Source organism: Gossypium arboreum, chromosome 5 (assembly GCF_025698485.1).
Source record: "Gossypium arboreum isolate Shixiya-1 chromosome 5, ASM2569848v2, whole genome shotgun sequence".
Classification (NCBI taxonomy): Eukaryota; Viridiplantae; Streptophyta; class Magnoliopsida; order Malvales; family Malvaceae; genus Gossypium; species Gossypium arboreum.
Window position 1 is genome coordinate 17476396 of NC_069074.1, and position 15895 is coordinate 17492290.

General features: G+C 35.5%; 2 protein-coding genes and 1 pseudogene across 2 annotated transcripts; 1 reads left to right on the forward strand and 2 right to left on the reverse strand.

Annotated features, from left to right (window-relative positions):
• Positions 1–1880: 1880 nt before the first annotated feature.
• LOC108484634 (octanoyltransferase LIP2p, chloroplastic-like) lies at positions 1881–3958 on the forward strand. Its single transcript, XM_017788495.2, has 4 exons — positions 1881–2226; positions 2321–2585; positions 2719–2869; positions 3439–3958. Exons 1-4 carry the CDS (start codon positions 2111–2113, stop codon positions 3765–3767), a joined length of 861 nt encoding a protein of 286 aa, XP_017643984.1. The 5' UTR covers positions 1881–2110; the 3' UTR covers positions 3768–3958.
• Positions 3562–5482, reverse strand: LOC108484804 (uncharacterized; annotated as a pseudogene).
• A 1296-nt stretch (positions 5483–6778) lies between these two features.
• On the reverse strand, positions 6779–10570 carry LOC108485859 (wall-associated receptor kinase-like 14). The gene is made up of 3 exons (XM_017789704.2): positions 9594–10570; positions 8496–8573; positions 6779–8348 (listed from the first exon to the last, which is right to left on the reverse strand). Exons 1-3 carry the CDS (start codon positions 10300–10302, stop codon positions 7063–7065), a joined length of 2073 nt encoding a protein of 690 aa, XP_017645193.1. The 5' UTR covers positions 10303–10570; the 3' UTR covers positions 6779–7062.
• Between the last annotated feature and the right edge of the window lie 5325 nt (positions 10571–15895).

A 15895-nucleotide genomic window follows, 5' to 3' on the forward strand; every position in this document is an offset into this window, starting at 1 on the left:
AGGGGAGGTTCGTATTGCAATGCGCGAAAGAAGTGGGGGGCCAAAAGGGCAATATTCCTTCCTTCAAACTTCATGACATAAGGAGGACCAAAATGAAATAAAAATAAAATTTCGGGGCAAAATTAAAAAATAACGAAAGATTTAATTATAAAACTATAAAAAAGTGGAAGGACCAAAAGTGGAATTAGCCCTTCCATAAAAAAACATGCGGATCTTCCACTAGAGCGGGTCGGGTCGCGCAGGTCAGGCATGAAACGACACCTTTTTGGGGTTTAAAGACCCAGATCAAAACGACGTCGTTTTAGTCCTCTATAAAAGTAAATTTTTTTTTTAAATTTCATTTTCCACATTCCTTAAAAAAAAACTGAAATCTCTCTCCTCAAAACCTCTCAAGCCCTTCCCCTTCGGTGGAGTCTCGGTCACCGGACCACCGTCGTTCACCACCGTCGCCGACCACCGGGCGCGGTTGCCGGACCTCTAAAAAGGTGCCCTTTTTTATATATATTTTTTATTTTTAGATTTTTTTTATATACGTATATAAATATGAGGAAGTAGATTCGAAAATAAAACAAAAATAAAAAACTAAAATCTTCTTAGGCCTTTGATTACGATATTGGTGTTTTGGTTGCTTGATTTGGTGCTATTCTCATGCTATGATATTGCTAGAGTTGCTGTTTTTTTTTTTTTTGCTCTTAAAAAGAAATCGAATGTTTTTTTTTATTCTTCAAATTGTCGAATGTTACAAATGTTTTTAGCTTAACTTTTTAAAGCCATTTTACATGCTTTGTTTATCTTCTTCATTTAATTTTGCAAGTGCAAGTGGGCGACAAAGCAGTGGAGCAGGTGGACGACTGGCATGGGGCGATGGGACAGAGGGCAGAGGCGGCAACAACTTAGGTTAATTTAGCATTTTTTGTTTTGTTTTCTAATAAATGTATTAGGCTAGAATTAGGCTGAAAATGGGCCTTACTTTGTAATTGGGTTTAAATGGGTTTAGGGTTTTATTTTAGCCCAGGCAGAATTTGAACTGTACAATATTTATAAATAAGTTCATCTAATTTAACACAAACACACGAATTCGTTACTCTAGTGCAATGGGGCTGCTAGACTTTTCTGGGTGTTTAGTGCTCAAACAAGACATTATTTTGAAGTAGACATATATCCTCTCAACACTCGAAAAGGTACCGTTGTTGTTTTATCCCAGAAGGGGGGGAATTACAACTGTTAAATGTATGCAGAATATCTATCCTTCACAACTGTCAACATGAATATAATGTTGATCATTAGCCCAAAACTCAAAAAAAGAAAAAAAAAGAAAAGAAAAAGCTGCTTAGAAGATGGAACTGTAATTGTCAAAACAGTTCATGTGCCCAGAATTCGTGGTGAAGCGAAATTGCCATTTCATGCAAAATCAGGGTATTGAATTTTTTTTAGATAAACAGCCTTTTCTTGCAATGAAAGATGCGGCTCAGAAGTGCTTGAGACTCTATCATAAGGACATGCCTAAGAAAATAAAAGGTCGTTTTGAGATCATCATCGCCGCTATTTCACTGCAATTCCATCCACTCTAAATAAAAAGGGTTCCTTTTGCAGCCTTCATCTTTCATTTCATTTCACAAAAATTTCCTTGGAAATCAAACAAAATATGCAATTAGAAACAGAAGTTATAGAAAATAAGTGGCAAAAGGGAGTAGCTGGTTTCTCATCATGACAAGAAATAATAAAATGATAGAAAAAAGAAGAAGAAGGCATTGATTTCTCTAGTTAATCACAACGCTGCAAATAAGACGCAGCCGAAGCAAGCAGCTAATTGAAGAACTTAAAGGTTGCATTAATTTTAAAAAAAAATTCAGTGATCCTCATCAGGTAGCTTTATATATATAGTCAGTGAGGCTTTGGAGTTAGGGCTTACATGGTATCACCTGAAAAGACAAAATAGCCCAGAAATTAGCCAAATGACTGACTTGACCTTAACATCCTCAACAAATTGCCGAGTTGCATTCGCGCATCAATTTTGGAACTTCGGTTTCTTCGCCCGCCGTGAGGAATTAGTAATTCAGTAAAATTCCAATGTTCTACGATCATTCTTGATTACAGATATTTATAAGATATGATTGTCGCAACGAATCTGTGTTTCAGAACTATCCCAACAACATGCACAACCGTAAAGCAACAAAAGGATCCTCCTCACCAACTCAACCTAGTAATTCCAACAAAAACAAAGGCGTAAGTTCCTCCGTCTTTCTCAGGCATTTTCACAAACAAACTCCATTCATTCCCTTTCCCCAAAACTCAAAGCTTTTAAACTTAAATTCCATAGGTGCGAGTGTTTTGATTTGCACAAGGAGCTTATTCCATATGAAAAGGCATGGTCTTGGCAGAAACAGATCGTTAAACAGAAGAAATCATTGCTACAAGAACATGAGGATTGCCCAGATACATTAATTGTTCTTCAGCATAACCCTGTTTATACAATGGGCACTGGCAGCTCGGAAAACTATTTGAATTTTGACGTAAAGGAAGCTCCTTTTGATGTTTATCGAACTGAACGCGGCGGGGAAGTTACATACCATGGGCCTGGACAGGTATAGTTCCAAAACGTAGATGGATAAGAAATAAGAATGTGAAATTAATTTGATTTCAGTGGAGATTTTCTTTTTGGACTAACTTATCTCCTTCTTCTTCTTCTTTTTATATACTACCTGTATTTAAATGTAGCTGGTTATGTATCCTATTATTAATCTTCGGAATCACAAGATGGATCTTCATTGGTATCTTAGGACACTTGAGGAGGTGGTGATTCGTGTTCTTTCATCTACATTTTCTATCAAAGCTTCTAGGATTGAAGGGTTAACGGGTGTTTGGGTTGGTAAGATTTCTTATCTTGTTTCTTTTGATGCTTGATCTGTTTCCACTTATTGAATGGCTAAGCAAACCTGTTTTTCTAAGTTTGTCAGCAATGTTTTAACAATTTGTTCCCTTTGAAATTGAATATTTACAGTAGGGGATTGCAGGCAGAGGAAATAGGCATCCCCTGCTAGCCTACATGGCTCCTTAAGTCTCTCTCTCTTTTTTTGGTTATTTTGTTATATTGAATTAGATATCTTTTGCTGGTAACTATAACTAAAGGGGACAAAGAGGTTTTATAGATTCACCCCATTAATATTAGGCCTTCAAATAAAGATAGAGCAATCATTGTGGTTTGATTATTTTCATAACCGATTGAGGAGGGTCATGGCACATGGGGACCAAGTCCCGGACAGTGCAGTTTTTGTGTTGTCTAGCAGCTTGGACCTGCACATGGTGATGATTTCGCTATTGTCTACGGGAATAGCACTTATACCGATAGTACAATATCATTTTCTAATGTAATTACATTAGAAGAAAATAAGGTTGGCCTCTTTGATTGTCTTTGATCTTTTCAAAATTTTGCTACAGGAAATCAGAAATTGGCTGCAATTGGTATAAGGGTATCCAAGTGGATAACCTACCATGGGTTGGCACTTAATGTCACCACAGACCTAACTCCCTTCAGCTGGATAGTTCCCTGTGGGTTACGTCATCGTCAAGTCGGAAGCATAAAGGGGTTGCTTCAAGAATTTCAGTCATCTAGACAATATGCTGAGGCAATTAAACCGTTTCCTGATGATTACCAGTTGATTGATATCTCCTACAGGTCCTTGATTAAGGAGTTTTCTGAAGTTTTCAATCTTGAAATCCATCAAAAGGCCATCACTGTGCCTGAATTTTGGAGAGAGGACCATTAAGCAGATGGGAGAGCCTGAAAGAAGAGTAAATTGCCTTATGACAACAAGATATTTATTAATGCTTCTTTACCCTGCAAGTCATGAACAAGTTACCTCTTCTCAGTTCCCAGAGCAGAAGCGTGTAAGATTTGCTTATCCTATAACATTATATGTCCAAATATGCAGATTATAGAATTGAATAATTCTAGAAATTTCTATTTTTGTTTTATATGATTGAAATTCCATAAAGAAAAAGAAAAGAATGAATTGTTTATGACGAGGATTCAATAGCTTTTCGCCTTTTTCAGTCATAAATAATGATTGCTTCTTTATTGAACTATGACAAAGGATAAAATAAATAAACAAAAATAAATGCTACCCTCAATTTCCCCTTTTATGTACTTCAGACGAACATGCCTTGGGCCCTGAAATTTCATGGATATCCAAGGAGTATACTTGGAAGATTCAAATGTCAAAATCCACAAAGAACCATAGATAGCAATAATATACCACCCTTGCAATCATCAATATTTCTCTGCAACCGGTCTGGAAAGAAAAGGCCGTTGGAGAAATGTCATCAACGACCAAAGGCAAACCACAGCTAGGACCTGGAAAGTGACTACCATCCCAGCAGTTGCACCGCCTCGCTTGAACATTTCCAGGGTTCTCTGAGTCTTTCATCCAGAACGTGAAGTTCTGAATGAGTTGAATAGCTCTGGTCAACTGATACAATCTATACACCTGTAAAATCAACTGCAAAGTTGTCAATAATCTTATTTGGTCTTTAGAATGAATATGAATCCTGTAAAAAGACCAAATACCTAAAAAATGATAGGAATCAGGGGCCAACAAGATGATTGATGCTTATCAAGAATCGTCTTGAATGCATGTTGAGCAGCACAGCCTATAAGGAAAGGAGCCACTGCAACCAAGGCTTGGAAGCCAAGCGCTGGCCAAGTTAAAAAGACGGCAAGTAAAGGAGCAACAACTTTGAAACCCATTGTGAAGAAAGATGATGATAGGTAAACCCTGAGTCCTGTAATGAGACCCCACCTCTTGGCACTGAATTGCAAATAAGGCCTTTGAACATGATCAGTCACAAGAAGGAACACCCCAAGACCAAGGAAAAAGAGTACACAATTTCTGCATATTATAACCATGCAAAACAATTACATGTTTTTGTTTCCACACACACCGCAGTACTACTAATAGTATTTTGACTCAATAGTTGTGAAAAGAATGTATAAAAGGAAAATATAAAGTTGAAATAGAAAACCAAAGAGTGTGTCGTCCTTGAAGAAAGCCTCAATTGCAGAGCTAAAGAAAAACTGTGCAAGGATCAATGAAGAAATCAATGCAATAGGTGCCATCACCCAGAGGAATGATCCTTTGTCTTCTTGGAAAGAAGCTGACATCAATTTGCTCTCTTCCACTAGCTCGTGAGTTGGCCCGTGAAAGGAAATTGAACCCGATTTACCATGACACGATTCGACCCCACAAAATGTATTAAAAGCCACAACAGAGTTCTCCCTCACAGTCCCAGTATGGTTCTAACTTGAGAGTTTTGATCAGACCCAAAAGCATACACTATTCCCCAAGTGCTCAATCTCCACAATCTATGCTCCTCATTTAACTTTTCTACTTCAGACATAAAATACCCAGCATTATTTTTTTAAAAAAGGAAAACGTTCTATTTGTTGAAATAAAGCAGGAAGAATATATGTTAATACATGCAAAAGTCCAACAAAAAAGAGCTGAAAGATGTACTCTTTCATAAATCTATACCTAATCATTGGTTGGGTGATTTGACTTAATCCGAAGGCCCATTTGAAAAGTGAAAGAATTTGAATAAAAATATATACTCGAAAAATAGATTTAAATAAAAAAAATAATGTCCATTTTTTAAACGGGACGAACCTCAAGTTAGTTTTTTTTGGCTTAAGCTTAGCCCAAATTTATAAAATGAAAATTTAGTATTGTTTCTACTATTTTGTTGTAATTTTGCTATTAGATTTAATTATTATTGTTTGAATATTGTATAACTTTTGTTTTATTATTAATTTTGCTATTATTTTAAAGACATTTGCTTGCTAAGTTGCACCTATCTTAGTGTTATTTATTTTTAGTGTATTTAATGCATTATATTTTTAAAATTTGTTTTTTTATGAAAATAATAATATAAAAAAAATTAATACGGACGAACCTGATTGGCCTCAAGTTTTAGTAATTTTATTCAAGTTAGATTTAGATAAAATTTTAGTCTCATTTTTTAGACCGAATCCGGACGTAGAAAATGAATCTAAAATTATGTTGAGGCTAGATCATGATCACCTCTGGTTGCATCTCCAAGCCCAACACTTTCATTTCTTAAAACGATGTCGCTTGCAGGAGCTTTCAGAATTTGAGAAATGTAGATGAAAGTGATATTCCTGAATTTAATGAAAGAACATTTTAACATCAAGAAAGTAACAAACTTGAGCAAATTTTAGGAGAGATATACTTACGGAATGAATAAAGAGTCGATGATAGTTGAAAATTTGAACTTTGGGACAGGAAATCCACGCACACGGTTTGAAGTTCCTTTTTTTTTAATGGTTATAGCAAGATGATTGAAGTTGCTGGTCTTCCGTCACCGCTTGAACCTCAAGTTCTCCGTCGGTACAACTACGAGGTGGTTTTCAGTTATTGGGCAATTAGAAAGCAACCCGACGCAAAGTTGGTTAGCTGTTGGACCCTTTCCACGGGCAAAAAGCCCCATAATTAGTTTATTAGTTTTCTATGGATTTAATTTTAACAATATAGGCCTAACAAATTATCAAGCCTTCAATATTAACTTAAACAAGGCAAAGGCTTTGAGGAATGGAATCATGGATACATGTCAAGCTAATTATAGAAGAAATAAACTTATTTTTGACGAGAAAATAAGGTGGTGTTTATCTTACATATGACAATCCGATTCAACCTTGTACCCTGTCGTGGTATATAATTCAAAATTGTTTCCACGGAGAGGTGCACAAATGACGCTATTACTATTGGATGATAAAGTCATTGATGATAATTAGTGAATAGCATCTGCCTTTTCATCTGTCACTCAGGTCTTATATCCACACCCCTAACCAACATTTTTATGATACATTAAAGTGAGAAAAAGAGAATGATGGAAGCATTTTCGGCTGTTTCTACAGACATATATACAATGAGAAGGAAATATTAGAAACTATACGCATAGGGACAAAACTTTGACCGAATTGATAGAACTAAGTATATATTAACAGGCTGAGATGAAGTTGAAATCCAAAGAAAGACCGACTTATGGTTAATGGGTTGCATTATTCAGCAAACTGCTCGATGAAGGTGAGCTTTGTTCACTCAACCATAGGTCCTGGATTAACACTGGAGAATTATCCTTCGATTTTCCGGTCAAGTTCACGCAACCAACGTTAGTCATCTGAAACATGAATAGGCCTTTATTTTCCAGTCCATCTTTATTATTGACTGACATGCTCAGCGGTTGCTCGCTTATATTGGATGAGGAGGAGCAAGGTGATACTTCTGATGAAGCTGCACAAGTGATTTCTTCTGCAGGAACCCATCTACTTAGCCTGATTTGTTCCAATTCCACTGCTACTTCCATCATTGTGGGTCTCATCTCCCTCTGAAATGATAAGCATCTAAAAGCCAGCTCTGCCACCTTGTGGATTGTAGATAACGTCCAAGAATCACTGTTTGGCTCTAGGAATGGATCTATGATCTCATCTAAACGCCCTTTGCTGATTCTGTCAGTAGCAACAGAAGCCAAATTAACTTCATTATAAGGCCTAGAAAAGTCCACTACCTTTTGTGCTGTTATGATCTCAATGAGAACGACCCCAAAACTATAAACATCGCTTTTGTCCGAAAGATGGAAATTTTGATGGTACTGAGGATCAAGGTATCCCGGGGTTCCTTGAGGAGCTGTTGAGATGTGTGATATTTCAGTAATTCCAAGTCTAGAAAGACCAAAATCTGCTACTTTGGACCTGAAATTGTAATCTAGAAGAATGTTGCTTGATTTGATGTCCCTGTGGTATATTGGGGGGTCTATAGCAGAATGCAGATGAGCAATGGCTTGTGAAGTTTCAGCAGCAATGGTAAGGCGAACTGGCCAGGCAAGTCCATCACCCCTCTCTCTTTGTAAATGCTGGCATAACGTACCATTGGGCATAAACTCATACACAAGTATTTGTTCACCATTTTCTACGGAGCAACCCAAGAGGCGAACTAAGTTTTGGTGGCTGACAGATGAAATTAGCTTGATCTCATTCACGACTTGTTCAATGCAATCAGTGTCTCCATGCTTGATCCTCTTAATAGCAACCCATGAATTGTTGTGGAGTTTCCCTGCATACACTGTTCCAAAGGCCCCAGTTCCAAGGCGTTGTTTCTCTGAGAAACCATTTGTAGCTTTCTCTATTTCTTTGTATGTATAAATGGGGATGCTGATATGTGAAGCTTCCGATAAGAGGCGTTTCGTGCTGTGTCTGTCTTTTGAATTGGATTGCCTCTTCATACAACAGCATATCAGAACTGCACAGATCATCAAAAAAGCTCCTGTTGCAATGCCTGAGAGATATGAATACCAATATGAGTGCTGCATGGGATACCCCATAATTCCAATTGTTTTTATTCATTGTATGAGTAACGTGATAAGTCATCCAGTCATACCATATGGCAATAAAATATGAATGTTTGATGTTAAATTATGATTACCTCCAACCATAAGAGCGACTCTAGTCGTTCCTCTACATTTTCCAGAAATGAATCTTGCAAGGTTGCACTTTGAAGATGCTGTTTAGTTTCACATGTCAACAAACACATAAGAACTAACAATAAGACAAAAAAAGGTTTGCAGTTCCTACATAAAATACACAATTTAAACAGATAGCGACATTCTAATTAACAAAATCATACGCAATTTTACTAAGAATTTATGTTATTTGCTATCCATCAATTTTAAATGATCATTTTCTGCTCTAAATTTACAAATTTCGCCTAGTCAGTCAATGCATGAAATGGACCGTTATACTTGATCACTTCCTTTTTCACCATAAAGAGATAAGCTCTCGTCTTTGCACCATCAGAAGCCAAGAGCTACCTAATACCATTGGATTCTAATGCCGTTGCTTTCTCTATCGTTTTTTCCTTGCTTGTAAATGAATTATATATAGGAAAATTAGCTTTTTACTAATATAAATTTCATTGTAATCTTGTTTCTAGCTTCGGCGATGAACTGCCCATATGTCAAATTACTAAAAAGTTTACCATTGGGTCCCTCAACGGCGTTAGGTGTAACCACCCATTTCAGGTTACTCTCTTACTACCGCATCTTGCGGTTTTTCATCGTATAAAAAAAAAAAAGAGAAAAAAAGAGTCTATATCTCTCTATGTTATCAGCGTGATATATGATGATAGAAAACTTGGTTCCTTTTGAGCCAAACAGTAAGGTTTTGGACTAGCCTTTCCTCCAACAAAATGACGACTGGCAACATAACTATATACCGAGCAAAACGATCATTGTTCCTAATATCTTGTTCTTTTAGCCAACTCTTCGTGTTTAGAGCTTCGTTTTGCAACAATGTCAGACCATTTCAAAGTATTTCTAAAAGAGTTGAAAAAAAAACTGCTGAAAGATATCATTTGATTATTCTTATTCTCCAAAGACTTCTATTTTGGCATTGGCAAAGGTGTGGGTTTTAACTGCAGTGTTTGAATGCAGCATCAAAACAAAGAAAAATAAATAAATAAAATCAAGTTGAATAAAAATTTAAAAGTAGAACTTCCAAAGAAATTCGGAATAAAAGAACTGACCTTTCCGGCAACCAGCGGCAGCACGATATCCATCACCAATGAACCCATGTTTGCAGCTGCAACGGACTCCTGGCTGTCCGTTGAACGGCGGAATGACTTCATCACAAGTTGCATTTTCAGAACAAATATCTGAGCACCGTCCTTGGAGCCACCACCCTAGCTCAACCACCTGGACCTCCAGTACGCCTGATTCATTGAAAGATTCAGCCGATATGGACGATAAAAAGGACTTGCAATTGGTGCGAGTTACGTTGTGGTAATCAACGAAGCCATTAATTATGTTCTCCGAATAACAACTTATATTGTTTGTATTAGGAGAACAAGCAATCTCCTCAAAATGAGTGTAAACCGTGGTAGTTGGAATCATGCATGGCTTCGGCAAGCTGCAGTTCTGCAATAGAATTGCGTTCTGGGATGTTGGGGCGTAGTTGAGGCCATATAGACGGTGAAAGACTTGGAGTGGACGGTTGCAAGTGGCTTCAATACTGATCTTTATACGATCAGCGTTTATCGTTAGGACCCGAAAATCAGCAATAAGCTGTTGGTTATTGGGGCTGCAGTTTAGAGGGATTTGACAGCCGGCAGAGAATCCAAATGGGAAAGGAACAAACTTGTCACCGCATGATCGATTACACTTGGATGATTGAGCTGTGATTGATGAAAGTAGAAAGATTGCCATGAAGAAAAAGACGGGATCTTTGAGAATCATGTTTTTTGCAGATAAGAAACTTGTAAACCAAAAGAAAGAACGTATTGATCAAACAGAGTTTTATTGAAAAACAAAAGGAAATTCTGTTTTCTTTTCTCAGAGGTCATGCGCTTACCCTAGAAAGAAAGACTGGTTGAATAATACAAGGAATTTAATGCAGTTGCTTGTGAGACTGAAACTTTGGTGTGATCTCTTTTTTTTCATCAATGATCAACAGTTTGACTGCAAAAGGAACACATGGAACAGTGATCAACTAATCCTGTCTTATTATCCTAGTTCTATAGATAAACCAAACTTTAAATAATATATATTCATTTGATTGACCAGAATCCATTGAAAGTTAACTTGGCTAGGAAGCTGGGGAATGAGACCCTGAGATGCCTGGTTAGAAATTTTGCCTCGTTGAACATCAAGTTCGGTGTTCACCTTTTCAAAAGCTATTTTAGGTATGAAACGGAGTTGTACTTACTGAAATTTATTTATACTAATTGTGTGTGATTTGTTAAAAAAAAAAAAAAGTCTCGTTGGGTTTATTTACCAATTTGGCTTCTATTTTATGATCATTTATTAGAACTAAAGTATTTAAAGTATTAAACTTAAATTTTGATAGGTTATAGTATTAATATATTTATACAGCATTTAGATTTCACAAATTTTCACAAGTTAGAAGGAATTCATCAAATTGCTTCGATCTAAAATCATCCCCTTTATATGATCACCTATACGGATCTACTAGTGATCCGCTTGCCCCGAAATGACCCGGCCCAATAGGGAAATCCCAATTCATTTGGCCTTTCGATACAATCAAATAGAAAGCCCCAAGGGCGCCATATCCTAGGAGCCCAAACTATGTGATTGAATAAATCCTCCTCTATCTGCTATGGGTTGAGTACTCCTTCTCCTTCCCTTCTTCAAACTCCGATTCGTATTTTTATAGAGATTTCTCCGATCAACGATAGAACAAGATCCATTTTGCATCATATATAAGGATTCCCAACTCGGACGTAAGAAGCAATGTCACTCGATCATTATCAAACCGACTGGATACTAGGCGTCAGCGTATTGACCTGCAAGGTCAGAGCTAACGCTTAAGTATCCCGCTTGGGAGTACGCTCGCAAGAATGAAACTCAAAGGAATTGACGGGGGCCCGCACAAGCGGTGGAGCATGTGGTTTAATCCGATGCAAAGCGAAGAAGAAAGAGGATATTTAACAAGTGTCTCATAAAAATATAATATTAAAAAAAGACAGAAAATAATTTTTTAAAATTATTTATAAAATAAAAAATACACTACCAAATTATCAAATACTAACTCTTAATATTTTAATCATTTAAAATCTTTATTCTTTTAAAATAATTCATATTCAATATTTATTACAAATATCTGAACATAATGTAAATATAATTTTTCAAATTGTGAAAAATTATAAAATATACGTTTCTTATAAATAAGTGAGAGGGGTGGGAAGTGCAATATTAGCGTTTTATTACGGCTTGTTACCGGCATGCAAATCATGTCTGCCACAGTGCATACTCCATAATGTTCTAAAATCATCAAGTAAAAATGTGTTTTTCTCTCTTTCCCGTTGCATATAAAATGTATTTGGTCGTATAAACGTCAAAATTAGAAGCGACGGTGAAACTATTACCAACACTTCTTGATAATCTTAGTTGATTGATGTTAATTTTAACACTGCCATTAATTATGATGTAAAGTCAAATTGGGGTACTATAGTTTTAGTTTTTTTTTTTCTTTAATTTTCAAATACACGCAAATGAAAAAAATTGGGTTATCTTGCAAATTTATACAAGTAGTAGTTTGTGTCGTTTTTTACATGTGAATGACATAATAAAAGCGTAAACGGTACAGAAAAGTCAAAATACAGAATCATGCTGGTTCCCCATTGTCAACTAGCTATAGTCATAAGGTTGGATTGGCTTTTTTGTGGGACCATTCCCTTTGAACGACATAACAAATTATCCAATCCAATTTGGGTCCATGGCTGCTTCTTGGTTTTATTATTATATTGAGGATGGATGAGCTCAAACTCAACTTTGGATGATGCACAATCCCTTTTTCGATTGTTAGCTGCTTGATAATTACTTCAATCTTCTAAAGTTTAAATGTGCAGAAGAATCAGTTTGTTTTATCAAGGTATGTTTCAATGAAAAATTTTAAAATTTTGGATTTCTTTTAATTATTAATTCAAAGTGTTAGTTATTATAATTGTATTGTTTGGATAAATAATTATTTATGAAAAATTTATGAATTTAGAACATAATTATAAAATAAATAATAAATTTTTACCTTCAAATTTATCCCATAATAAAACCCACATTTTTTCCTAGTTACCTCCATTTTAGTAAAATCTAATTTTGTTTCTATAAAGAAGACAACATGGGGATTATAGTTCTTCAGCATGTGCTGAAGTCTTCTCACTGCTCATGGACTCCCCAAGCCACAAACATTTCATCATAAAATCTTCATTGCTCCTAGTTGACCTGTCCATTGGCGACTGCTGATATAATTGGTTGACTCACATAATGTTGTTCATCATTATACTTCGAAGAATCTGGTTCCACATAAACAGAGGCGAAGTCAGGGGGCTGGCATGGGCCCTGACCCCCCTAAAATGTAAAAGTTTATTTTAGGCCCTTAAATTTTTTTAAAAACTTTAAATTAGTAAAGGTAAAATTACACTTTGGCCCCCCTAAAATTATAAAAATTTGATTTAATCCTTTATAAGTTATAAAGATATAAACTATAAAAAATTAAAATTTCATCCGCCCCTAAAAATTTTTTCTGACTTTGCCCTGTACAGAAACAATCGGACCAAATTTGGAAACTCTAGGGTTTTTTTCCCCCTCCAAATCTTTAATGGAATTATTTTCAAGTATCTTCCTCGATGGACAAAAACTATATCCACGCCCAAGTCGACCAAAAGAAAAACAGAATAAGACAATATCTCATATTGAAATCTAGCATAAACTTGTGATATAAAGTTTTTTATATATATAATATGATTACATTTGCAAAAATTATAAATATTTTTAATCATATAAAGTTTGTAATATATATTATAATTAAATAAAATGATATTTTCAGATTTAAGTTTTTTTTAGTTTTATATTGGAACCATTTGTATCAAATGAAATAAGATGATGAGAAAATTTGAAAAACAAATTATCTGAGTTTCTTAAACTTTTAGAATTTAACAAATTTTGATTAAATGAAATATTCTCTTAAATCCCTTATCTAAACACACTTTAAATATAAATAAATAATAATAATCTATAATCGGTTTTAGTGTATTTTTGACTCAATGATATGAATTTAATTGAGAATTGATAAAAAAAATTAAAATTAATGATATGAAAGTCTTCTCACTTAAAAATAAATAAATTTATATTTATTCAAAAGCATGTATAAATTTTTTATACCGTTAAACTTTAGAATTTGATTATTTATAGCAAAATGAAAAAAGGAAATGTGTTGAAGGGTTTAATAAATTAGTAGTTAAAAGCAAAATTTCCATTTTCTTACAAAATAATGAATAAAAACAATTCAGTAGCGTGATAATTTTAATGAAGATGGAGTTTTAAGAAACTAAAAACAATCAAATGTAGAATGTAGAGTCACAATATTGGGTATGTTAGCCAGGTAATAAATCATTTATTTATGCCCAAACAGCGAGTGATTATAGCAGGAATTAGGGGAGTTCATAATTGATTATTATTTGCATTACTTTCTTTGTCTGATAACACGTTTTATCTCTTTAAAAAACCTAAGCCCTAAGCTATGGCTGCCGTTGCTTCTAACAGAATAAAAAGATGGCGGACGTCAGAAGCATCGGAAATGAGATACGGACAATTTCAGGGCTGCAATTTAAGCTGACTTCCGCTCTGCTCTGCTTTGCCTTGTCCCCTTTTTTATTTTATTAGAGTTGCCTTGGATCTTTCAAAGCAAATAATGACTATAATCATTGTGGTTGAAAAAAAACGTTGTTTCCTTTTTGCCATCTCTCCAAGTTGTCATAATGAATGAGATTATATATGTTTTTTTTTTTTTGAAAAATAAACAAAATAACAACTTAAAACCTTATAAGAGATTTTAAAAGCTTTGTCTTGCTGAATAGTTGTAGCAACCAAATCAGGAGATATTTCAAAAAGTTTGAGAGGTGATTTCCAAGAAAGACTAAGCTTTGCCAAATGATCAGCAATTAAATTACATTCACTAGTGACATATTTAATTTCCCACTAGCCTTCAGAATGCAAAAGCCGTTTAACTCTTCTGAGCACGGTAATGCTTGAATCCATTGTTACTTCCATGGACAATGCCTTTAACACTTCAAGATTATCAGTTTGAATCCGGAATTTTTTATAACCCTTGCTTAATAAAATAAGAACTCCATCAAGGATGCCTCAGAGTTTTGCCTCCAGAGGTGAACATCTACCCAGATAATGAGTGAACCCCAAAATCCAATTGCCTCTTCAATCTCTAACCACACCTCCTGCTAAGGCATTTCCTGAGACTCTAGCAACTGCTCCATTAGAAAATAGATGAACCCAATTATCAGCCAAATGGTGACAAATTCCAGAATTAGTTGTAGTAGATTTTCCTACGAGTAGAAACGGTTCAAAATGTTGAGCCCAACTGAGAGAGGTTTTAATGATCTTATATACTGTCCAATTAATGTTTTGGAAGATGAAAAGATTTCTATTCTTCCAAAGTCTCCAAGCAACTATCCCAAATAGACACGACCAAGAAACTTTCTTATCCTGCAACTTATCATGACAACCAAGATTAGTGGAAAATAAAATTTGAAAGGGTTCAAAAAAAAAAAACCTGGAAAGCTTTTCTGCGAGAACAACGAGCCTCCAAGCTTCTTTAGCCATCGAGCAGTCATAGAGAACATGCAGAATATCCTCAGTGTCATGCCCACAAAGAAGACACGCACTACTTTGTCCAAATCCTCTCCTAGTTCGTTTTGAATTAGTAAGGATCCTCTGTTTGGCTACAAGCCATAGAAAAAGACGAACTCTCTCTGGGCCTTGGTACTTCCAAACGGGCTTCCAATCATCATCATTAGGATTCTATGAACTCTCGCCCAGTAAGGACTTCGCACGGAAAAAGACCTTGAAGCAGATCGAGCCCAAATGATTTTATCCACTCCCCCATCAAGATGAGGAGGGGGAATACTTACTATACGCTTAATCATGATGTCAGGTAGCCATAAACGGAGCAGTTCCAAATTCTAAGTACCATCAAAGAGCAACCAATCTCTTAGAGTACACTCCAAATCAAGACTAGAATGAGCCGAGACATAAGGATAAAGGGGACCAACATCAGGAATCCAAGAATCTTTCTAGCCATGGATTGTTGTGCCATCACCAACAGACCATATGAGATTCTCACAAAAAAGGGACCTCACCTTAAAAAGGGAACGCCAAAGATAAGAACAATTACTTCTGTAAATGATGTTAGGAAGCTGATTCTTTCATCCATATTTCGAATGAAGAACACGAACCTAAAAAGCATCCTTCCGAGACACAAGATTAAACCCAATTTTTATAAGGAAAGAGTTATTCTGAT

Coding starts and splice junctions, on each gene's coding strand:
- LOC108485859 (XM_017789704.2), bottom strand. CDS start 10,302: ATGATTCTCAAAGATCCCGTCTTTTTCTTCATGGCAATCTTTCTACTT. Junction 8,574..9,593: donor TGCCGCTGGTTGCCGGAAAG/GTCAGTTCTTTT, acceptor GAAACTAAACAG/CATCTTCAAAGTGCAACCTT. Junction 8,349..8,495: donor AGTCGCTCTTATGGTTGGAG/GTAATCATAATT, acceptor CATATCTCTCAG/GCATTGCAACAGGAGCTTTT.
- LOC108484634 (XM_017788495.2), top strand. CDS start 2,111: ATGATTGTCGCAACGAATCTGTGTTTCAGAACTATCCCAACAACATGC. Junction 2,227..2,320: donor ATTCCAACAAAAACAAAGGC/GTAAGTTCCTCC, acceptor TAAATTCCATAG/GTGCGAGTGTTTTGATTTGC. Junction 2,586..2,718: donor CATACCATGGGCCTGGACAG/GTATAGTTCCAA, acceptor ATTTAAATGTAG/CTGGTTATGTATCCTATTAT.